The sequence below is a fragment of the Falco cherrug genome, chromosome 1 (assembly GCF_023634085.1).
Source record: "Falco cherrug isolate bFalChe1 chromosome 1, bFalChe1.pri, whole genome shotgun sequence".
Lineage (NCBI taxonomy): Eukaryota > Metazoa > Chordata > Aves > Falconiformes > Falconidae > Falco > Falco cherrug.
Window position 1 is genome coordinate 103,211,079 of NC_073697.1, and position 19,681 is coordinate 103,230,759.

Consider the following 19,681-nt stretch of genomic DNA (forward strand, 5'->3'; position numbering starts at 1 on the left):
CCCCGTGTCCCACTTGATTTCACAGACCTCTGCCACATCTCCTTCAGCTATCTACCCAGCCAAAGGGTTCTAGTTCCTTTAGCTCCTCCTCACACAGAGGCAGTCCAACACCTCTGTACAGCCCTGCAGCTCTCCTCTGAGCATCCCCAGCATCTACAAGACTTTGGAGAGGGGAGGACGAGAGCTGTACAATGTGGCCACAGCATCAGGGATTTCTATTGCATCATAGCAATGTTCCCTGTTCCATTCTTAGTATATTTCTTAACATGTTAGTTAGTTAAATGGTTTCACATTGACGGTGAAACCGCGCTGATGTTTTGATGGAAGTACCCGTTATAACCCCAAGATATTGTTCTTGCATAGAAATGGAGTTAGAACCTCCCCAATTTTACTCTTGCATGGAAAACAGCTCACAGTCCATCATTTCATGTAGGGCATTAGGATTGTTCCAGGGGAGAGACAGCGCAGTCCTTAAAAGCAGCAGGCTATACATTCTTTGGCACAGGCTTGTCACTACTGTGAACCCAAGACACATGTATTTCCAGTCTGAATCCCTCCTCCAGCCCATGCTTTACTTGTGCAGCTACCCCACACTGTAATAAAATATTATTTTAACATACCCAGCACAGTTTCATACAACCAGTACCTTCAAATTTGCTAAAAGCACACATAAATATTTGATGAAGCAGACAATGCTGCTCTCACATCTGATTGCAAACAAGATTATTTTTTCTCCCAACAAATCCAATAACTTGATTATCTGATCTGGTCTGTTCCTATTCTTCTGCTTTACAATTTTCAAATATTTGCAGTTGTAAGTCTTTCAAAGCTTTAATTTGCTTAAAATGATTCACAAGTACCTTGTTAATCTTTTATCAGTTTTATTACAAACTGTAAACAAAACCCAGTTCCTAAATAATTAAAGAGCAGAACTAGCCCTCAGGCAAGTCCAGGGAAAAAAAAAAATAAAAACTTTAAAAATCAGAGCAAGCCCATAGACTTTTTTTTCTTCCCATCTAGAGAACTGGTGAATCTAGCTTCAAAACAGAAAATAATTCCTGATGAACAGATTGTGTGTGACTTCCCCTCAACCAGCCTCTCTCATCTACTGTGTCCTGAATATTAATCTATCAAGTACCTACATGTTACCGGTTACAGCATTACACATACCACAGGCTTACAAGTCAAAAGCTGTGTCCTGAAACAGCCGCTCAAAAGAATTCCTCTGCATTTATGTGTGCCCAGCCACGCTTGAGTCTCCTCCTTTGCCAGCCCCAGAGCAGCCCTTCCCAGGCAGCAGCAGGTCTTACCATGGCTCATTGCCCAAGAGAAGGCAGCTGGTGAACATCTTCTGTCCTCCAGTGGCACTGAGGTACCGCAGGGTGGACCTCCCCAGGCACAGCAAATTAGCAAGACCCAAAGAGCTCCTGCCCACACTGCTCCAACCCAAAGGATGAACCAGCTCTCGGCACAGCAGTGAAAGCACACCCTGTTTGGCCAAAGCCCCCCAAACCCGTGAAGACCATCACTTTTTCAGATGTCTTCAACACTGAGGGTGTCGCTACGATTACCAGCAGTTTCACTGCATCACTGCGCGGAGGTCAGCAAGGTCCAGCCCAGTGGTGCGTGGGCACGTGCAAAATGGGAGCAGGAGCCTTGTAACGGAGGGAGCTTGGGAAGCAGAAATACACAGGGATGCTGAAACTCAGGCAAAAGACTGGTAGGGTCACCAACATCGTGGCTTTTGGACTGGCAGCGTCGCCAAGTCTGTCGCTCGATATCTACAGGCAAACTTGGCCTCTAGCTTGGAAAGAGAAAACACATGTTGTCCCTGACTTCCCGGAGATGGCTGGCCAGCGGGGACACACGGGCAAGGGCAGCGCCTTGGTTTCAAATGGGGACCCAGGCAAGAGTCCTCCTGTAGAAGACACACAAGCAGTGATGACACTGCTGAGTCTGGTCACCCATCAAAAGGATCCTGCTGCATCCACGGTCCACGTTACTGCTGCAAAACTCACCTCCAATTATTTGGATTGCAAAGTGTTATTTAATGTAATTATTACTGCTATTACAACCTCGTCTATCATCTACCAACTCTTCAGTTCAGCTGAGCTTAAGAACAGTGCTCACCAATACCGATCACTGTGCAACCATTTTAGAAATACCGATGCGTTTCCAGCTTTCTAACGTATTTTAAATTGCATTTCCTAATGTATTTAAAACTGTATTTCTTTCTTGTTGCAAAAGAAGCTACTTCTAATGAAGCTCTCCAAAGCATTGTAATCTGAAGAAAACCTAAGGAACAATGAAAGCAAGACTGTGCAAATTCTAATTACCTTTTGAAGGCTACACTGCCATGCACACAAAGATGGATTTAAATGCATTAACTAAAAAAGGGTAATGGATGCATTGCTAGCCTATTACATGCAATTCATTGTGCAAAGTTTCTTGGTTGTATGTTTTGTGCAGTGGACTGTAAAAGTTGCTAAACAGAAGAAAATACATTTGATTAAAAATTTACATCACACGAATGTAACAGGGCTTTTTTTTCTTGCTATTTTGGCTGCCACTGACTATTCCCATTAGTATGCAATTCTTAGGCTCACAAACACATGCAAAAGAACAGGACTAAAGATGGAAAAGTTTAAGCTCTAGATCCCAAACCGTATTAAAGATAAAGCTGTCCAAAAGCTGGCTCCAGCTGGAAAAAACCCACCCTCATTCCCACTTAGAGGCGGGAGGACCCTAAAGTGATACTGAGAGGCTTGAACAGTTCTACTCCAGTGATCCCCTTTGTGAGAAATGTCCAGAGGAAAACGGGTGGTGCTTGGACTTCCTAATGCCTTGGCCATGCTGGCGGCTGCGACTCCCACAGGCAGGAGCAGCTCTCGAGTTGTCCCAATATGCAGGATGCAACAACTGCCCCAGATGCACGGAAGAAAAGTCCTTTAAATCTCTACCATATTCCCAGCAAAGCCAAACAAACCTATAGACCCTTCTGACTCTTCACGTCAAAGTCTACAGGTTAGTGAAAACTACTTGAAGCAAAAAACAAACGGCAAACGTTCAATTTGCAGAACTTAAAGAAATCAGGAAGCTTTAACATCTTACTTAAAACGCCCTTATCTAAACCTACACCACAGCTCTCCCAAAAACTGGTCCAGCTACCAAGAATTGTCGGTATCGGAGAAAGATCTGTTTAAATCAAACTAAGTTAATGTTACTTAGCCCAACAATCTTCAGCATCCTCCTCCAAATGCTTAGAAATCTGAGCTAACTTTATGGGCATAAGGACCAGGTGGAGATACCACACACACAGAGATCAAGCAGCTTGCAGCCTGCACCTGTTTGCCAGTCCCATGGCCCAACCGCCACTTTTAATTAAACAACGTGGCACAAAAATAAAGAGAGGGAGCCAGAGCAGAGCAGGGACCTGCACATCGCTCATGTTGCAGGAGGTTATTCCTTGCACGAGGTGTGGCTGAACTTCACTCAATTCTGCAGCCCCAGGAGCGGAGGAAAACCAAGGGGCAGTTCCGGACACGAGCACGTGTGGCTCGTGGAGCTCAAGGGCGCTGCTGTGAGGAGCCAACCTCCCACCCCTCTGGGGCTGGCACAGCAATGGTGGTTCTTCCTCAGGGTTTCAGCCCTGCTTACCTTTCATTGGGCACACAAGGCCATGGAGACACGAGCCTACAGTGACCACTGCCACGCCAGCCAAACCCAGCCTTCGGGGCCACGAAAATAAGGGAGAAATGTTGCTCAGACCCGCTTGCCAGCCTCAAGCAAGGCACAGCAGCGGCACGGGCTGCACCCACCACCAGCAAACACCTCCTGTCCTTTGACTTCGTGTTCACAGAGATGCCAGATAAAATTATAATGCAGTAACGCAAAGCCAAAATACGAAGCAAGGCAATTCTCTGTAACAGAGCTGTAATGGCAACCATGGGGTCACCCAGCAAAACCAGGCAGGGGTGAGCAGCTGGGTCCAAGTGAGCACAGGCTCCTGAAGCACAAGGGCACATTTTTAGTAACCCATATTTACAAGTAAAGAAAATTCCTACATCTGTTTTCCTGAGTTTGTTGAGTGGGCCAAATATCTGTACACAAGTATATAGAATGACAAATCTCACACATTTCCCTAAAATGCTGGAAGTCACAGTTGCAACACAATGTTAAAAAATGCAAACTTTTAATATTCATAAGAAGGAAAGGAAAAATTTCAGCAGCTAAAAGTGATAAAAATACTGAACCAGGTGTCCATGCCAAGTAATTTGGGAAGACACAACCCTTTGCTGATCATCTCCATCAATTTAAGGAGTAACATCTTCATTTCACACCTGCAGAAATCCATCTAGAAAGCAAAGAGGAATAGCAGTAGCAAAAATAAATTAGTACAATTGCCACCAGCAAACACTTCTGGAAAAAAAGCAGGTGGGTTCCCATCTCCCAGGCACTAGCAAGGGTGGTTTAAGTGCTGAGAGGACCAGCCTCCCTGGAACAGGGAGTTACTCTAGGAACTGCCAGGTTAACTCTCTGCCCTTCCTCCAATGCCTCTGGGTGCAGGTCTGACCCAAAAAGTCACTGACTGAAGCCGTTATCCTCGACTCAATCAAGCCATGGGTTCAGCTTTCTGGAAGAGTTCATCATTCCAGGAAAATGAATGCTTCAGTGAGCTGAGGTCACCGGACTGATTTATCACCTTGGCGATCTGGCTCTTTTGAGCACCTGTGTTATGCAAACACCGTGCACATTTCCGTATCTGGTCTAAAAAATCACGGATTCCTGAAAACGTGTTCCCTACTCCAGCACGGAGAGGAAATGGTCCTGAAACGAAAAACCTTTGTGGGGAGTGGGAGGGAGGAGGGGTTGTGCCACACAGAAGATGAATAACCGAATTCTGCCAAATTACTGTTATAAAACACAAGACAAGTCAGAGAAGAAAGAAAAAACTTTAAATTCTCTAAAAATACAGCCAAGACGTGAATCTCCAGCTGCAGAGCAGCCCTTTCAAGATGCAACTCTCGGCACTTGTCGAGAAAGATGCTTCCTGCCTCGCCCCCCCTGGAAGAGCAACACATCTAACGAAAGTCACATTTGATGGGCTACGTGCTGCTCAACACCAAGCGGCTGAATTACCAGGTGCAGACCTCATCATACTCCTAAAAAGTATTTCGAAATCAGGGCTTTGCTTTAGACCGGTTTTATCCTTTACTTTCAAAGTACAACTGGTAATAACGTAGTCTGCGAGTTTAACATTTGAAACAGGGGTTCCATTTACCTCTTTGTACTTACTCAAGGAAAATGACTGTAATTGAAATCTTTCTGCAGGAAATGAAGCCCTTCAAACATTCAGAGTGGTTGCTTGTCCTTAAGGCTTTTTATTTTAGCTGTCAAAACTGTAAACTGCCTTTCAGAGTAGTGGGAGTCTTACAAGAGAGGAAGAAATGCATGTACCCTGTACCGCGGTACTGGGTGTCTTAATCTAATTTTCCAGCTAGGAATACAGCACTTATCTCCCTTGGGCACTGCTGGGAACAGGAAAATTAAGTTTCACTTCAGCAATATCTATCAATGAACCTCAAACAAGGGACAGGGCTTTTCAAGGACAAAGCAAAACCTCTCAAGTCCTCTAACTTCATCCATAAGTTCCCTCAGATACAAGCGGCAATGCGTGAAGCCAGACAGCCCACTCACACCGCCTCTCTCCACACAGCTCCCACACTTTCTAGAATTTCATAGATTTCCAAGAGCTTGCCTTTATTTTTTCCCCCGTCTCAGATCAAACTGATTTCCTAGTGTCAGCACTATTATTCACATGAAGCTGTTGAATTTTAATTACAGTGTAAATGCACTCAGACTGAATATGGGCATTATGTAAAAATGGCTTGCACCCAAATGACCTTATATTAAATTTTTAAAAGGGTAAACGTAAAAACTTTGTGGGTTTTTTCCAGTAGGATCCCTTGAAGTTTATGTAATAGAATGTTTGCAATTAACTTCATAATAGACTCAAGATGAATTTGCGTGGATTTCCCCTTTAGTTAGTTTTATTATCGCATTACTTTAATCAGAATTAAAAATACGCTCTTGTGAAATGGTTTTACAGTGCTTGTCTAACACGACATAGAAAACCTGTTTGGATTACTTGAGCAAACTAACATACCCAAGTACATTCAGCTTATCCAACATTCATCTCATTTCCAGTTCCAACACATCTTTGGGATAAAAGGTGAACATCCAAAGACAGTTTAAGAGTGTTTCTCAGGCTTTCCATTGCAGCCACAGATGCATGGCTACTGATTTTCTCTCCTACCAGCCACTGCACAAGCAGGCAGATGACACGTGTTGACTGGCTAAGAGATTTCAAGGAGGATGCGAGGAGTTTGAAGCTTCTAGAAGACCTGTGAGGGTTGAATCTCCTTGAAGCTCAGGCAAGTTACATCACCAAACCTTGGTTCAGGTCTCTCTGCAGAGGCTGCAGATAAACCAGATGGGATGAGCGACGTGCAAACACAATCAACAGAACAGTTTATAGCAGTAAAGCGCAGTGATGCCAAGAGAATAAAACAGGCTGACAATCTATATGTGAAGGAATATTTTACAATATATAAGCTGCCTGCAGAGTTACCTGTGACACTTATATAAATATGTATGCTTTATCACAGAGAGGTCTTCAGACATCAACATTCTCCAAAGCAAATCAAAAGGAAGAAAAAAGTATTTGTGATGGCCAGAGGCAAGGATGTCAGCTTCAGCGAAGCCAGCCAGCTAATAAAAATGTCAATGAACTTCTTTACAAGAGAATTAAGAAGGAGCGGTGCAATGTCAGTATTGTGGCACACACAGGAAAAGCAGTTCTAGTTCTGATTTAACCAAGATATTGCACTGACATGAGGGCAGAGACCCAACCTTCTCCCAACCTAAAATGACCTCCCTTAAACTGAGATTATATAACACTTCCAAATGAGGAGAGTAAACTTAAATTAATTTAGTTTTCACAGGCTGCTGCCAGAAAAGACACCGCTGTCCTTTCCACTCAACCTCAACCAGGTATTTTCAGGCACATTTTTTACAGCTGCACACTGGGGGTGAACTGGGACACACACTGATCTGCCTGAAAATGAAGCCAGCCCAAAAAAAGGAATAAACCCCATTCAGTTCCAGTTGGATCAGCTCCCGGACACATGTCACCGCGTGGCTGCACAAGCACTACCACTGACAACGTGTAGCTGGGAGTGGGAACACTCATTCCTGCAGCAGCCCACACGTATGTCAAGTGAAAATGAGAAACTGCTCTCCAAGTGAGACTTTAAATCCATTTAACAAACTGCTGTAAGAAACTCATTTGAGAATTTCAAAGGTACTTCAGCTTAGCTAATATAAACCCAATTTCTTAAAACCTTGACAACATGGAAGAGTCGCAAAAGAATTTGACCTGATTTTTTAAACCAGTGTGGTTATACTAACACAGAAGCACTTGTTCCATGGAGCGTGTACCCACAGTGTCCAGAGAACTGCACCAGTTTAATAAATCCCGTGTCAATTAACACCTAAGTCACACTAGCACAACTTTTACACACAGACAAGTCCTGAACCTAATGCAGAATAAGCACCAACTGCAGTGAGATCACTGACACAGCATCCTGTGTTTAGCAAGGGGATACATCCCTACGGCATAGCCAAGGCCAAAATCTCTGGAGTGCCTTTCACTAGGGAAACCCCATCTTCATGGAAAGGACTAACCCTCTCTTATCACACCTAAAATTCAATAAAACACCAGGCATACACTTCAGTTTTTGTTTTCGTGGCTGGGGGCATTATGGATTTGGGTTTTTTTCCTGCCCAACAGATGAACCTTGGCAACTTCCCTGGTGCATCAGGAGAAAATCTTGTAAGGCACCAGTAACTTTAAGAAGAATACAGATTAAATGGGTTTCCTGGATTTCATCCACGTTCAAATTTCCCAGGTTGTACATCTCAAAAATATCTGTCTCTGACAAAACTGGTATGACAGGTTATGTAACACACGGAGAATCACCCGGTGACAGAAAAGTAGGAACATTATCTGCTTTGTGCAGGGACTCCAGGGCTTTCTGGTTGAACTGCAAGAGGTCTCAGGAAAAAAAAATAAAAAAAGAAGACATTTAATCACAAAATATAAATGGGCCGGGGGGGGGGGGGGGAGGAAGTCCCCTGGTATTTTAAATAGCCAGCCTCACTCACTGGCAAATAACTACTGATTTCATTAGACTTTTATTTCCAGGAACAGTTTCTAATGCTAAATATGCAAGTCTATTTGTTTTGATATAGATGTTTATAGGTCTGATATGACTTTAAAGAACATAGAATTATTGCAGAGAAACATCAAGGAGATAAAATATAACTGCCTAATAAAATGGATTTTGCAGTCAAATTGCCTCTGTAAGACTGCCCAAAACAAATGAAAACTGAATAGTTAAATCTGTGACTTTGTTAAATATGCTATTTGCAGCCTGGGATAAATGATAGGAAAATCTTGTTAAATGAAATATATATGCTTTCACTGTGTGCAGCATAACTTAAGGCACAAAGACAAGAAATAAATCAATGTCTCACTATTTGCCAGAATAGAAAATTTCAAGCTAATAGTACACGCATGTGTTTTCCCCCTGTTTTAAGAATAGCAAGTAGTTAGCTGCTCAGGGATGTTTAGGTGATAGTTATTTAGTTTACGTTATACTCACAGATAGTGAGGTATCCTAGTATTTTCCCCAAAAAAGTTGTCTGGCTCTTTTCCTTATTTTCCTGGATTAAAGAAAACAGCAAAGCTACATCCAAATACTCTGACAGGGTCTCAGTGTTATGGGCAACAAACTCAGTCTTTAACCTGGGGCATGAAACCCTCCAGGGAGATATTCAGTGAAAATGCATCACTGGCAAGCAGGTCCCCACTGAAATCTTGGTCCATCCTCTCCCCATCTCTGTCCCTCTGTCTCCCCCAGGCATCTGAGTACCAAGGGACAGGCAAGATAAAGTGGCAGCTGAGTGTAAAAGGAGAAGCCAACAAAAAGCACTGTGTTCTGGGCAACACAAAATGCAGAAAGTGCCACAGTACACCCCCCAGCAAACAGCCTCAGAATACATTTCACTACTTTTTGATCAATAGAACTTCTTTCTTCTAGTAATAATTAAGGACAATTAAATACTTTGTTACTAAAGGAGAAGAAAAGAACTGACTTCCCTGCAGAAGCAGGTCATCTCTCTTAACTACAGAACAAGAAACATTCCTTCCTTTCAAGCTCCACAGGAGAAAAACAAATACATCTCTATCACTGTTGTTGTTTTGGGGTGTTGGTTTTTTTTTTTTTGTCACTGACACACCACCACAGGAATCAGATCTCAGCTCTTCTCTTCCCTTCCATGTGCACCATGCTGAAGTGGCAGCTGTCACATTTCAAGCCCATACCCAGCGCTGCACCAGCCTTCGGTACAGCGTTATCTATCAAGCCACAGGAAAACAAACTCACCAGCGAAACTTCCCAGCGGCATTTGCCCTGCTGGTGGCCGGAGCGCCTGTCAAGAGCAGGGGGCTGCAGACAACCACGCAGCGATCCCTTGAGCAAGGCTGCAGGAGAAAATGTAAGGACTTACCTTCTCCGCATACTTGAACTTGACGTAGAACCAACTCGACTTGATCATTGTCTCACCCCCTGCCCTCGTTAAAAAACAAAAAAGCAACCCAAGCCTATCCTGCTGATGAAAAGCAGCGTCCAGGCACTCTTTCCTTCAGAGCCAGCAGTTTTCCAGGGGGAGCACGGTATTTAGGGGAAGCAAAGGGTGGCAGAAGCAAACAGTAAAAAAAATGACAGAAAGAAAAAAATTATGCTTTCCTTCCGCAGTTCCAGTTTGTCCCCTCCTGCCCTCCCAATGCTGAGTGCGATCTCGCTTGCTGCAACAGAGCTCGCAGAATGCCTTAGCTCCGCGTTTCGCTGTCAGCTTGGCTGCCTGACAAGAGAATTCCTCAAATGGACTTCAGCTGCATTCATCACAAATGGCACATGTCAGTAAAGCCAGGAGGCTGGCTCCAGTGCTGGCAGCCTCCCAGGACCATGACCTCCCCCAGTGGGATGAATAATGAATTCCAGCACTTCCCTCCAGACACAGATTAACACCTGGCTAAACATTATTCTGACAATGAACTTCCCCATTCAGAGAACCCTACACCACCGCGTTAACCCCTCACTCTCCCACCAAGCAGGGTGGCGATGCTTTGGAGGCTGTCCCACATTGCCCTCCCCCATCTAAAGAAAGATTACAGAACTATATATAGTTTAGAAACAATAAAGCCTCTTAAGCATAACGCAAATATCTCCTTTCAGTTCTGCAGCTTCAGTAACGCTACCATGTAACCAGAGCAAGTAATCAGGAGTCAGGCTCTTTCCTGCTCCCTCCCTTTCTCAGCCCTCCCCTCCACATACCCACTTGTCAAGCTCTGATACTGTCAGGCTGATGTTTTATAGTATCTGTGAAGACCCTTTAAAAAAAAAAAAAAACAAGGGGAAAAAAACCCACAACAAAATACCCACCACTATCAATATGAAACTAACGCATTAAAAAAATCCATGGAAGACACCTATCGGATTATTTGTTCCTCTGTCTGTTCAGAAACACTGCCCAGTTCCCTGTCTCTGGTGTAATGAGACACATTGAGTTGGTTGCAGCTCGCTGCAAATCTCCCAGCTCCAAGCACGCCACAGAGCAGTGAGTATCAAGTTGCAAACCACAGGATGAATATAATCAACCTACTGTATTTCCGCTGGATGCAGAAAGTGCTGTACTGGAGCAGAGCGATCTGGCCCAGCATCCTACACCCAAACACTTTGAGATGCACAAGGAAACAATGCAAGAAATCTCAAGACCAAAGATGTGCATAACACATCTGATAACAGATACGGATCTGAATTTGTCAGGTAGGTAGTTGAACCTTTATGTTTCCAAGAGACACTGAATGAGGTTCAGAATTTCACTACACGCAGAAGGAGAAAGTCGCCTCATTTTGTTGTTTTTAAACAGCTTTCTGGTAATCTAAGTGGAGCCTCACAGTATCTTATCCTGCAAAAAAAGAGAATAATTTGCTTATCATCTTGCTTATTATCAGTTACGATTTTACAGATTTTTCTTGCCTCCCTCATGTATCACACCTTTTGGGGACTAGAAGCTCCCAGTCTATTATATTTCTCCTCATAAGGAAGCGGTGCGTGTCTCTGCAGATCCTTTTCATCACTCTCTGTACCTTTTCTAGGTCCAGGTACCTTTTTCATAGGCAGAGTGAGATGGAATAAATACATGTACCACTGACTTACCACCTCCTACTCTATCTACACACAGAGACAGATACTGGGTGAGACAGACCCTGAAACCTAGTTTGTCAGGATTACTCACCTGAGAGGTACTGTCAGTACTGATAGTGGTGTCAGTGCATCACATGAAGGCTGTACCTTGCAGAGCCTGGCTACCTGTTCACTTGCCAACAGAGTTTTTTGGAATTTTTCATAAACTAAGACTCATACAAAGGATCTAAATGCCAATACCGACCGATAACAGTCCCCCCATTTAATTGACTGTGAGTCTCTAACCCTCCCATGTGGCTCTGCCCTAGTCCATACCATGCTGCAGCACCAGAGGAGGTTGCTCAGCACCACTCTGCAGTTCAGCCCCTGCCTGTCCATGCTCTGCCAAGGCCACCAAGGCCCTTCTAACCCCCTCCATGCCACCCGCTGAGCCGTTCAACCACTGTCATCCACAGCCCTAGCTGTCAGAAATGACTTTCCACTGATGCCACAGAGAAGTAATCCCACTCTCCCTTCAATTCTGTGTTTCTGTGGGTGAACTAACCTATGTAAAAAAGGTGGTAAAATGCCCCGGCCTTTTTCAGGTCTGTGGAAACATCAAAAATTGTGTCTTGCTAAGACAACAGTAAATGAGAAGGTCTCCCACAGGGAACACACATCCAAAGAAAATTAAACCCCTGATTTTTATTAGCACCTTCTATTTCCTGCGTCTAAAAAGCTGGGTTTTGAAGTAGCAAATGCCTAAATAGGACAGATGCAGCTGTACACTTGAATGAGATAGGTCAGTGCAAAAGCCTCGCTTCCTTCCTAGCTGCCGCTCTGCCAAGGGCTCTGCTGGTACTCCAGTCCCTGCAGCAGGACACATTGCCTGCCAGCACTGCCCAGGATTTACTGCAGACATCAAATGTGAACCACACGGACACCACGCTCTCTTGTACCCAATTATAGGAAGTTTGCTCACTGCATTGACCCAGGAGTCCCCAAGGGGACCTTGGGGCAATATCACAGGGCGCAGCCACTGAAGAAGCAAGCTCTGACACTGCGTACCAAGCACAAACAGCTGTGGCTCAAAGCAATTACCAGGCCCTGGATGTTTTCCACTGGTTCATTAGCATCTGGCAGGACCTAAAGTTCCAGGGTCACAAAACACAGAGCTATTATTTTATCTCAGGAAAATGCACAATGACATCCCTCGAGAGCTGTCCTTCTGTAATCAAAGGACAAGTGCAGCGCAGGGAATGGAGATGCAGAATTTCCAGCCATTACACCCCCCAGCCAGGCAGGGAAGAGCCAACCGCTCACTGTTGAGCTCCCCAACATTAGCATCCACAAACAGACCCTAACCAGCACCAGCAGAACCCAGTTACTTCTTATAATACCAATAGCTGTTTAGGTTTGCACATGTACATGAAGTACACAACAACTTAAGTTTTCAACACTGCATTCACCTTTGCAGTTGAGCAAAACACACCATTTACTTCGTAATCGACAGTGCCAGTGCTTTGTCTGAAACATGAGTCCCTTATTTTATAGAGTTATTGTCTATATGGTGCATCACACCACAGCTTCACTCCTGTTTGCCAATTCATTCTCACTTGTTATGGACACACTGCCAGACAAACAATACCTCGGACAGGAATTAATCCCAAAACGTGCTGCAGCACCAACCTCCAGAACTCTGTTACCCCACACTTTCTCTTCCAAATACCCATCAATAACATGAAATAATGTACTATACAGATTCTAAGTCTGTACAGCCAAAATCCAGACTTGATTTTATACACCCACACAAAGGGTACCGTGTTTTGATAGAATATTTGCCATTCTCCCAGAACAACCATCTCTTGATTTATTCAGCAGGTTTTGTCATACTCTAACATACCGTTTCAAATGTGAGACAGTGTACAAAGGAACTGAAAAAACCACCCTTTTAACAGACCATTTGTTCTCAGCCTTTTGATACACCCTAATGTATATTTAGGTATCGATCCACGTTCATTTCAATTACGCCCCGTGACAAAGCTAATCATACACTAATGCAAGCCAACTAAACAGCAAGTAGCACCGATTTGTTTTTTAAGTCACCTAAAAGCAGAGTATCCCTCCTCCTTGTCTTTTTGACTCCAGGTTTGTTGTCAAGTCTGACTAACATTTTCTTGGTGCTACGTGGGAGGGAGGGAAGGAGCGCACAGGGAACTATTTCACCTTATCCGTGGCACAGCCTAAACGCCCCAAAGAACCCACTTGCAAGGGCTCACGGTGGAGGCAAGCGACGCCGATTCTGGAGTAAGCTGAAGAGCACTGACGCTTATGCCAAGCGAAACGAACCTCCGCATGTATATCTATGTGTGCAGGGAGGCTAAAGCAAGATGATGTATTTGCAGCAGGGACTACATCCAAGATGAATTACATCCGTTCCTATCTCCTTGGCACTATGAGAGCAGAAAATCATCTCACTCCCTATTACCATAATAGCTTTCACACTTCCCAACCAGCAGAGTGAAATGTGGGGATGTTCAAGAAAATAGGACATAAACAACAAGCACCCAGTTTAGATAAATAGGAAGGTCCCATCTCCAGAAAATATTTACAGCAATTTTTATAATTAGCCTGTGGCAAAAATAAGCGATTTGGAATAAGTATAAATAAAACGGATTTTGAAATGTGTTTCACAGTTAAGAACGGCTCCTAATATACCAGCCAAAGCAGTGATCCTTGGAAGATTATCTGAAGCCGAGAGCAAAGCCTGTGGGATCTGCAAGCCGACTAAAAGAGAAAGTTTTTTCCCCCAAGTTCAGAGAACTGCAGAGTAATATGGATTAGTTTAAATGAAGTGCAAGTGCTGAAGCTCCATCTGCCTGCCTTCCAACATACCCGGCACTTCCCAAGCTTTAAAGCAGCAAATACCAGACTCACTTCAAAGTGCCCATATTCTGTAGGAGCGTTTCTGTTTTAGAAGTAACCCAGAATTACACCAGCTCTGTCTTCAAACTCCTTTACCCCCTAGAAGGCTTCCCAGGGCACGGGCAGTGAGGAAAAGGGTCAGAATGACCAAACCCAAAGAAATCAATGGCTACGTCAGAACCAACACGATGAGCTAGCAAGACATCCGCAGCCTCGTGAGGCCCCCGTTACTGGACATTTCTGATTCACATGAAGCCCAACAGGGAACTATCATCTTTCAGGCTAATAGAAAGCACTGTGGGATTTGCTGTCTTGTTATTAACATGATAACAATCCCATCTTGTACCTCATAACCCTGCTCTCCCATCAACACCATCTGCTCTTTCATCTTGAGTGCTGCCGAAAAATCTCATCATAAACATGCTGCTGTCAATTCGTACTTCTGTGCACATTTTAAAAAGAAACTCTCTAGGTCACTGGTTTGAACCCAATGTGGGCTGCCACTATCCGAGAGCTCTTATGCATTAATATCCACTTAGAGCAGGCAAGAATGAGCTGGATCCACTGTCTGCTGTATCCGAGTTCCCAGGACCGGCACATTTCAGGCACACAAGATGTAGGACAAAGTGGTCCAGGAGACCAATGCCAGCCCGATGGCCCTGCAGGCAGAGCTGTGCTTCATGGACAGGTTTTTTTGCAACGACTGAGAGATGCAAGTAGCGTTTCTGCTGTCTGCTGTAAGACCCGAGGGACCTGTTTTTCCCTGGGACCAGGATAAAACCTAAGAAGTCAGGCTACCTGATTCAAAGAGAAAAGAGCACAGATTAACCTGAGAAAAGCAGTTTGAGGAACTGTATCTCCCCCAGCCAAGTGCCGATTTGTGACGAGTTACAGTGAGTGATAGCCCAGCTTGGGCATGCGCTCAGCTTTCTAGGTGAAATTATGGCCAGGAGGCACAACCGCAGAAGCCTGAAAGATTCAAAGACACCTCAATACAGTCCACAGAGGACAAGAAACAGACATTTGCTAGTAGTTTACAATCTGCAAGAGACAGACTGAGACAGAAGAAGGACAGCCCATAAGCCTGGCGCACGAGAGCTAGGCGCACAATGGCTCACAATATGTTACTTCTGCCACTTTGAGTTATATCAGGTTACAATAAGGAAAGCTACTGACGTTATATGATATATATGTAACTGTGCCAAGCAAAGGGGGGCAAAGGTTGCTTAAAATGTCTTTTTAAAATGTGAGAAAGAAGGTGCAGTGCTATAATCTGTAATTAAAAAAAAAAAAAAAACAACCACCAAAACCAAACAATAATTGCCATCTGGACAAAATGGCTTATGATATTAAAAGATCAAATGATGCTTTTGTAATCCTAACACAATGCTTCTCCGTTTTGTTCCCTGGCTTTCCAGTTTCTAAAGCTACAGCAGTAGTTGGCAAGGGTTTTATTACCTGGAGAAAAGTTCGCTTCTGAGAACGCACCAGTACTCAAAAGTCTTTGAAATGACACAATTCTCAAATGCAGAAAGCAGTGATTTCTGTGACACTCCATCACTTCATCCTAGTGGAATACACCTTTGCAATACATTATAGACCTGTCTGTATATATCTCCCTCAATTATACATGGAAGAGGAATGAGGGAGCAATATAACCACAGGGAAAAAAAAGTAAAGCAGTGCCTGAAAAAAATACAACCTTTATGTGCGACGTACACATATGCATTTAAGCACTAACACAAGTTCCCTTTGAACATAAAAAGGGTTTAAATGGCAGGGTATTAATGCCCACAGTTAAATCAAGTCCTGCGCAGAAAAACGCTTTACTCTAAAAATCCATACCAGCATAGATAAGCCTGCAGCGCCAACAGCTCCTGCATTCAGCGATGGGTACGGGGTAATTCACACCTCAGCAGTAAGTGCTGTAACCTACTTAACACTTAGCCAGGCACAAGGCTATGTACAGGGACAGCGATCAAGGACTAAGGAAGGAGTAACTGCAAAGCCCCGTCCCCCCTTAGCCGTGAGGTCCGTGTGGCCGTGGCCAGCAACACCGCACACCGGCGGGTCAGGGAGCTCAGCCGCAGCAGCCCCCAGGCAGCTCACCCACACTGGCATCGCGAGCAGAACCACCTCAAACCTAACGCCATCCCTCCCGTGGGTTTTGCATGATGCAAAATTCTCCGTGTGTCACATAGAACGAGTACCGCAGCACAGGAAGGCAGAGCCAAGACCTCCCCAAACGTGGGGTTACCAGTCCCAGCTCCCCTTCCCCCAACAGAAAACACCCTGAAAGGTCCTGAGTTCTCTGACCGCCAGGAGGTCTAGGGTGTTCCTAACCCACTTTTCTGGGCAGCTCCCAGGACACTGGGTGCTACCCGAAGGTCCCCATACACCACGCTGCTCTGAGCAGGATGCTTTGTACTCACCAAGCAGAAAAAAAACGCCCCAACGGACCCAGACTGGAGACCACAGCCCACAAGCGCGCGCGTGTTTATGCATGTGCACGTATACATAACAAAAAAACCACCAGTCAATTCGAACTTGCGTTGCCATTTGATTTTTAAAGTAATTCTAATTCTTCTGAAGTTTCCCTTTAAAAATGAGATTGTGTTATTTAATATTCATTGACTTCTAGTTTGCTTCCCACACACAACACATTATTTACTCTACAGTGGCTCGGTGCATCAATTATGGTAATAGTTTGTGAATAACATTTGCATTATGGGAAAATGAGCCTGGTTATTCAGCACTAGCCGAACCATCCCTCTGGAAAATTGTCACAAACATACGTATCATATGCCTCCACTTAAACAGACCTGTAATTACACTAGTTTATTAAGAAGAGCCAGCTTTTCCCCCTCTCCTCTTTTTTCTTTCCCTAAATCCTCTTCCTGAGAGCAGACTTGCATCTGCATAACCCTTTCCCTGACGCAGACAGCCAAAGGTAAAGTCTAAGGACTACTGTTACCACGGTCTCACAGCAGGGCTTACTTTATACTGAGATGTTAGGGGTGTAATGCATCTCCCACATCATTTTAATGCAGAAAGTGCAGCTCAGTAATTGTGGCATTTGATTAATGCTCCGTTTCAGTCCCTTCAGCTAAATTCCAGGCTCAGTCCAAGTCCTGTAAATTCTCATTAACATCTGTATTATATCAGCACCTGGAGTTTTTCTTCCGTGAGCAGGACTGCACAATGCTAGGCACTGAACACTGAGAGCAACACAGCACTTACTCTAACCAGAGTAACTGTACTGTTACTAAAATTACCCTGGATCTTAGTGAGTTTAAAGTAGCAAATAAGGCATCGTGCTTTCTCAATGCTTATGAATGCCTGCCTAAGACCTTCTCAAATTTTCAGCTTTGTGCACTGAGGAGCTGTAGTACCAGAACTCATGGCGTTTCTTATACTCAGACTGTAAAATTTTTGCAAATAAGCACTTTCGTTAGTGTATACCGGTTACTGGCTTGCTTTTAGTGTCTGCCGTAAGCTCAGTTATATTTGGAGAAGTTAATCGAGGCTTAAACTTTTCTTAGACCACTGGGGATTTCCACAGAGCTGCTGTCATCACACATCAGGAATGCACAAAACTGCCCCTTTGCCACGCAGCCAGAGCAATGCCAACACGGGTACTTGGCTCCTATAGCCTGGAACACAGACAAATGAAGCTGTTGATGGCGTCACATCTCCACAGGCAATTTCACAATCACAACTAAACTTTCCCAGGCAGAGTACATAATAAAGAGCCTTAAAACAAGTAAACTGAAACTGGAAATAGAGTGGTACAGACAGTGTAGCACAACAGTACCTGAGATTACGCACCGTGCACCACACTGACTGCAGCCGGCCACGCCGTGTGCCAGAAGCTCCTCTCCAGGCTACTGTGCAGAGTGTGGTCCAGGCCAGGAACGAGATAAGAGCTGTTATTATTTAATGGCTCTTTCACCTCATGACTTGGTGATCTCAGGCCAACTCCAAAGTTTCCAGCCAAGAAACCATCCTAACGAGCCACCTCAAAAAGCGGTCGAAGATTACACAGGGTTGACACTGAACATGCTGCATCCTTGTTATTCAGCCAGATGTGGAAAAAAAATAACAACGTTGGACAAGTTTTAGTTTGCTCTACCTACCTCTGTAACACCTTCCACACAGGTTCCCAACATATGGCAGGTACCAGGTATCGGTGTATACAATAACAAATTGCCTTTACATTAAGCCCAGCATACGGTGTGATTTTTTTATCTCTAGTGACAAAATTGGAACTTGCCTTTATTACCTGTATCAGCACACTGTGTGTGCATTTGAAGCTGCTCACATGCTCACGCTCCCAGCTACGGTATGGAAACGTCCACATTGAACGGCTCAGCAGTCCCAACACAGGGCAAACAGCGAGCACCGTACAGTGCACTGCACACACGGGCTGGGAAAGCAGCTCAGCCCAAAGCCCGGCCTGATGTGTACATGGGCCAAGCTGAGCAAGGACATCCAGCCATTTCATCACATCAGCACCTCCTTGGCAGTTTCTCTGTTTCTTTGGACGTGCTGTAAAGTTTAAACCAAGCTGGGAAGTAAACACAGGCAAGTAACTCTGCTAGTTCTTAGGCAGCGATGCCAGTGATCGGACTGCCACGCTCCCAGCTTAAGGCACTTGAATGCACAGCATTCAGTCTTGGGCTCTGTACAGCCCTGCTGTATGTCGTACTCACCACAGAAGCTGCCTGTGACTACGACACGTTGTGTCATGTCCAGCAAGGGCTGGCTATCATGTTGAACTTCAAGGTAGAGATGCTAGCGACTGGATGCGCAGAGATTTCCAAGACAGAAAAGAGACAGTCTTATCATGAACTGGGTGTAACTTCCCACTTCAATTCAACAACAGCCAGGACACTAAAAACATCAGAAAATTGCACTAAAAGAGTCTGCCTGCATCCCAGTGGCAGCGTGTATTTTGAAATGTCACCTCCATTACACCATTTACCTTTCCAAGACAGGTGCGGATGGAGATATAAAACAGAAATTAGTTATTCTTGTGATATACTTGAAATTTAAGAATTAACTTGTATCAAAGCTCTTGATCTAACAAAGTACCATTAAAGAACCCACAACAACAAAGCCCAAGAGCTTGCCCCATCCAACCTAGGCAATGTTACGCTCACCACAGCAACGTCAAATCAAACCAAACCTGTTCCCTCTACTTCAGGCAACTAAACAGCACAGCATTACGTTTGCCACCAGACTCAAAAGCACTACTTTTTGTCCTGTCTCAGCAGAAAAGGTGTGCTTGTTTTACCAGCGAAGAGAACGGGTTGGCAGCTCTTGACAAGTCTGAATCAAAGTGTTTGCAAAGAGAATGGCAAAGGTCAGGCTGATGCTGAGAGCTGGCACTGCAGTGATGTGCCACAAGCTCCCATCTCTGCTGGAAAAACACTCGGCTCTGT

At 44.5% G+C, this 19,681-nt stretch overlaps 1 protein-coding gene across 7 annotated transcripts in view; it reads right to left on the bottom strand.

Moving 5' to 3' along the window:
* AUTS2 (activator of transcription and developmental regulator AUTS2) overlaps window positions 1-19,681 on the bottom strand; it is a 791,548-nt gene that overhangs the window by 522,709 nt on the left and 249,158 nt on the right. Inside the window, exon 1 of one of the 7 annotated variants that reach the window (XM_055725134.1) lies at window positions 9,634-10,143. The exons of the other annotated variants lie outside the window; for them this stretch is intronic. Coding sequence (XP_055581109.1) covers window positions 9,634-9,681 — 48 coding nt within the window. The 5' untranslated portion in view covers window positions 9,682-10,143. Of the gene's footprint in view, window positions 1-9,633; window positions 10,144-19,681 lie in introns of those variants that run through there. 7 annotated transcript variants of the gene reach the window in all.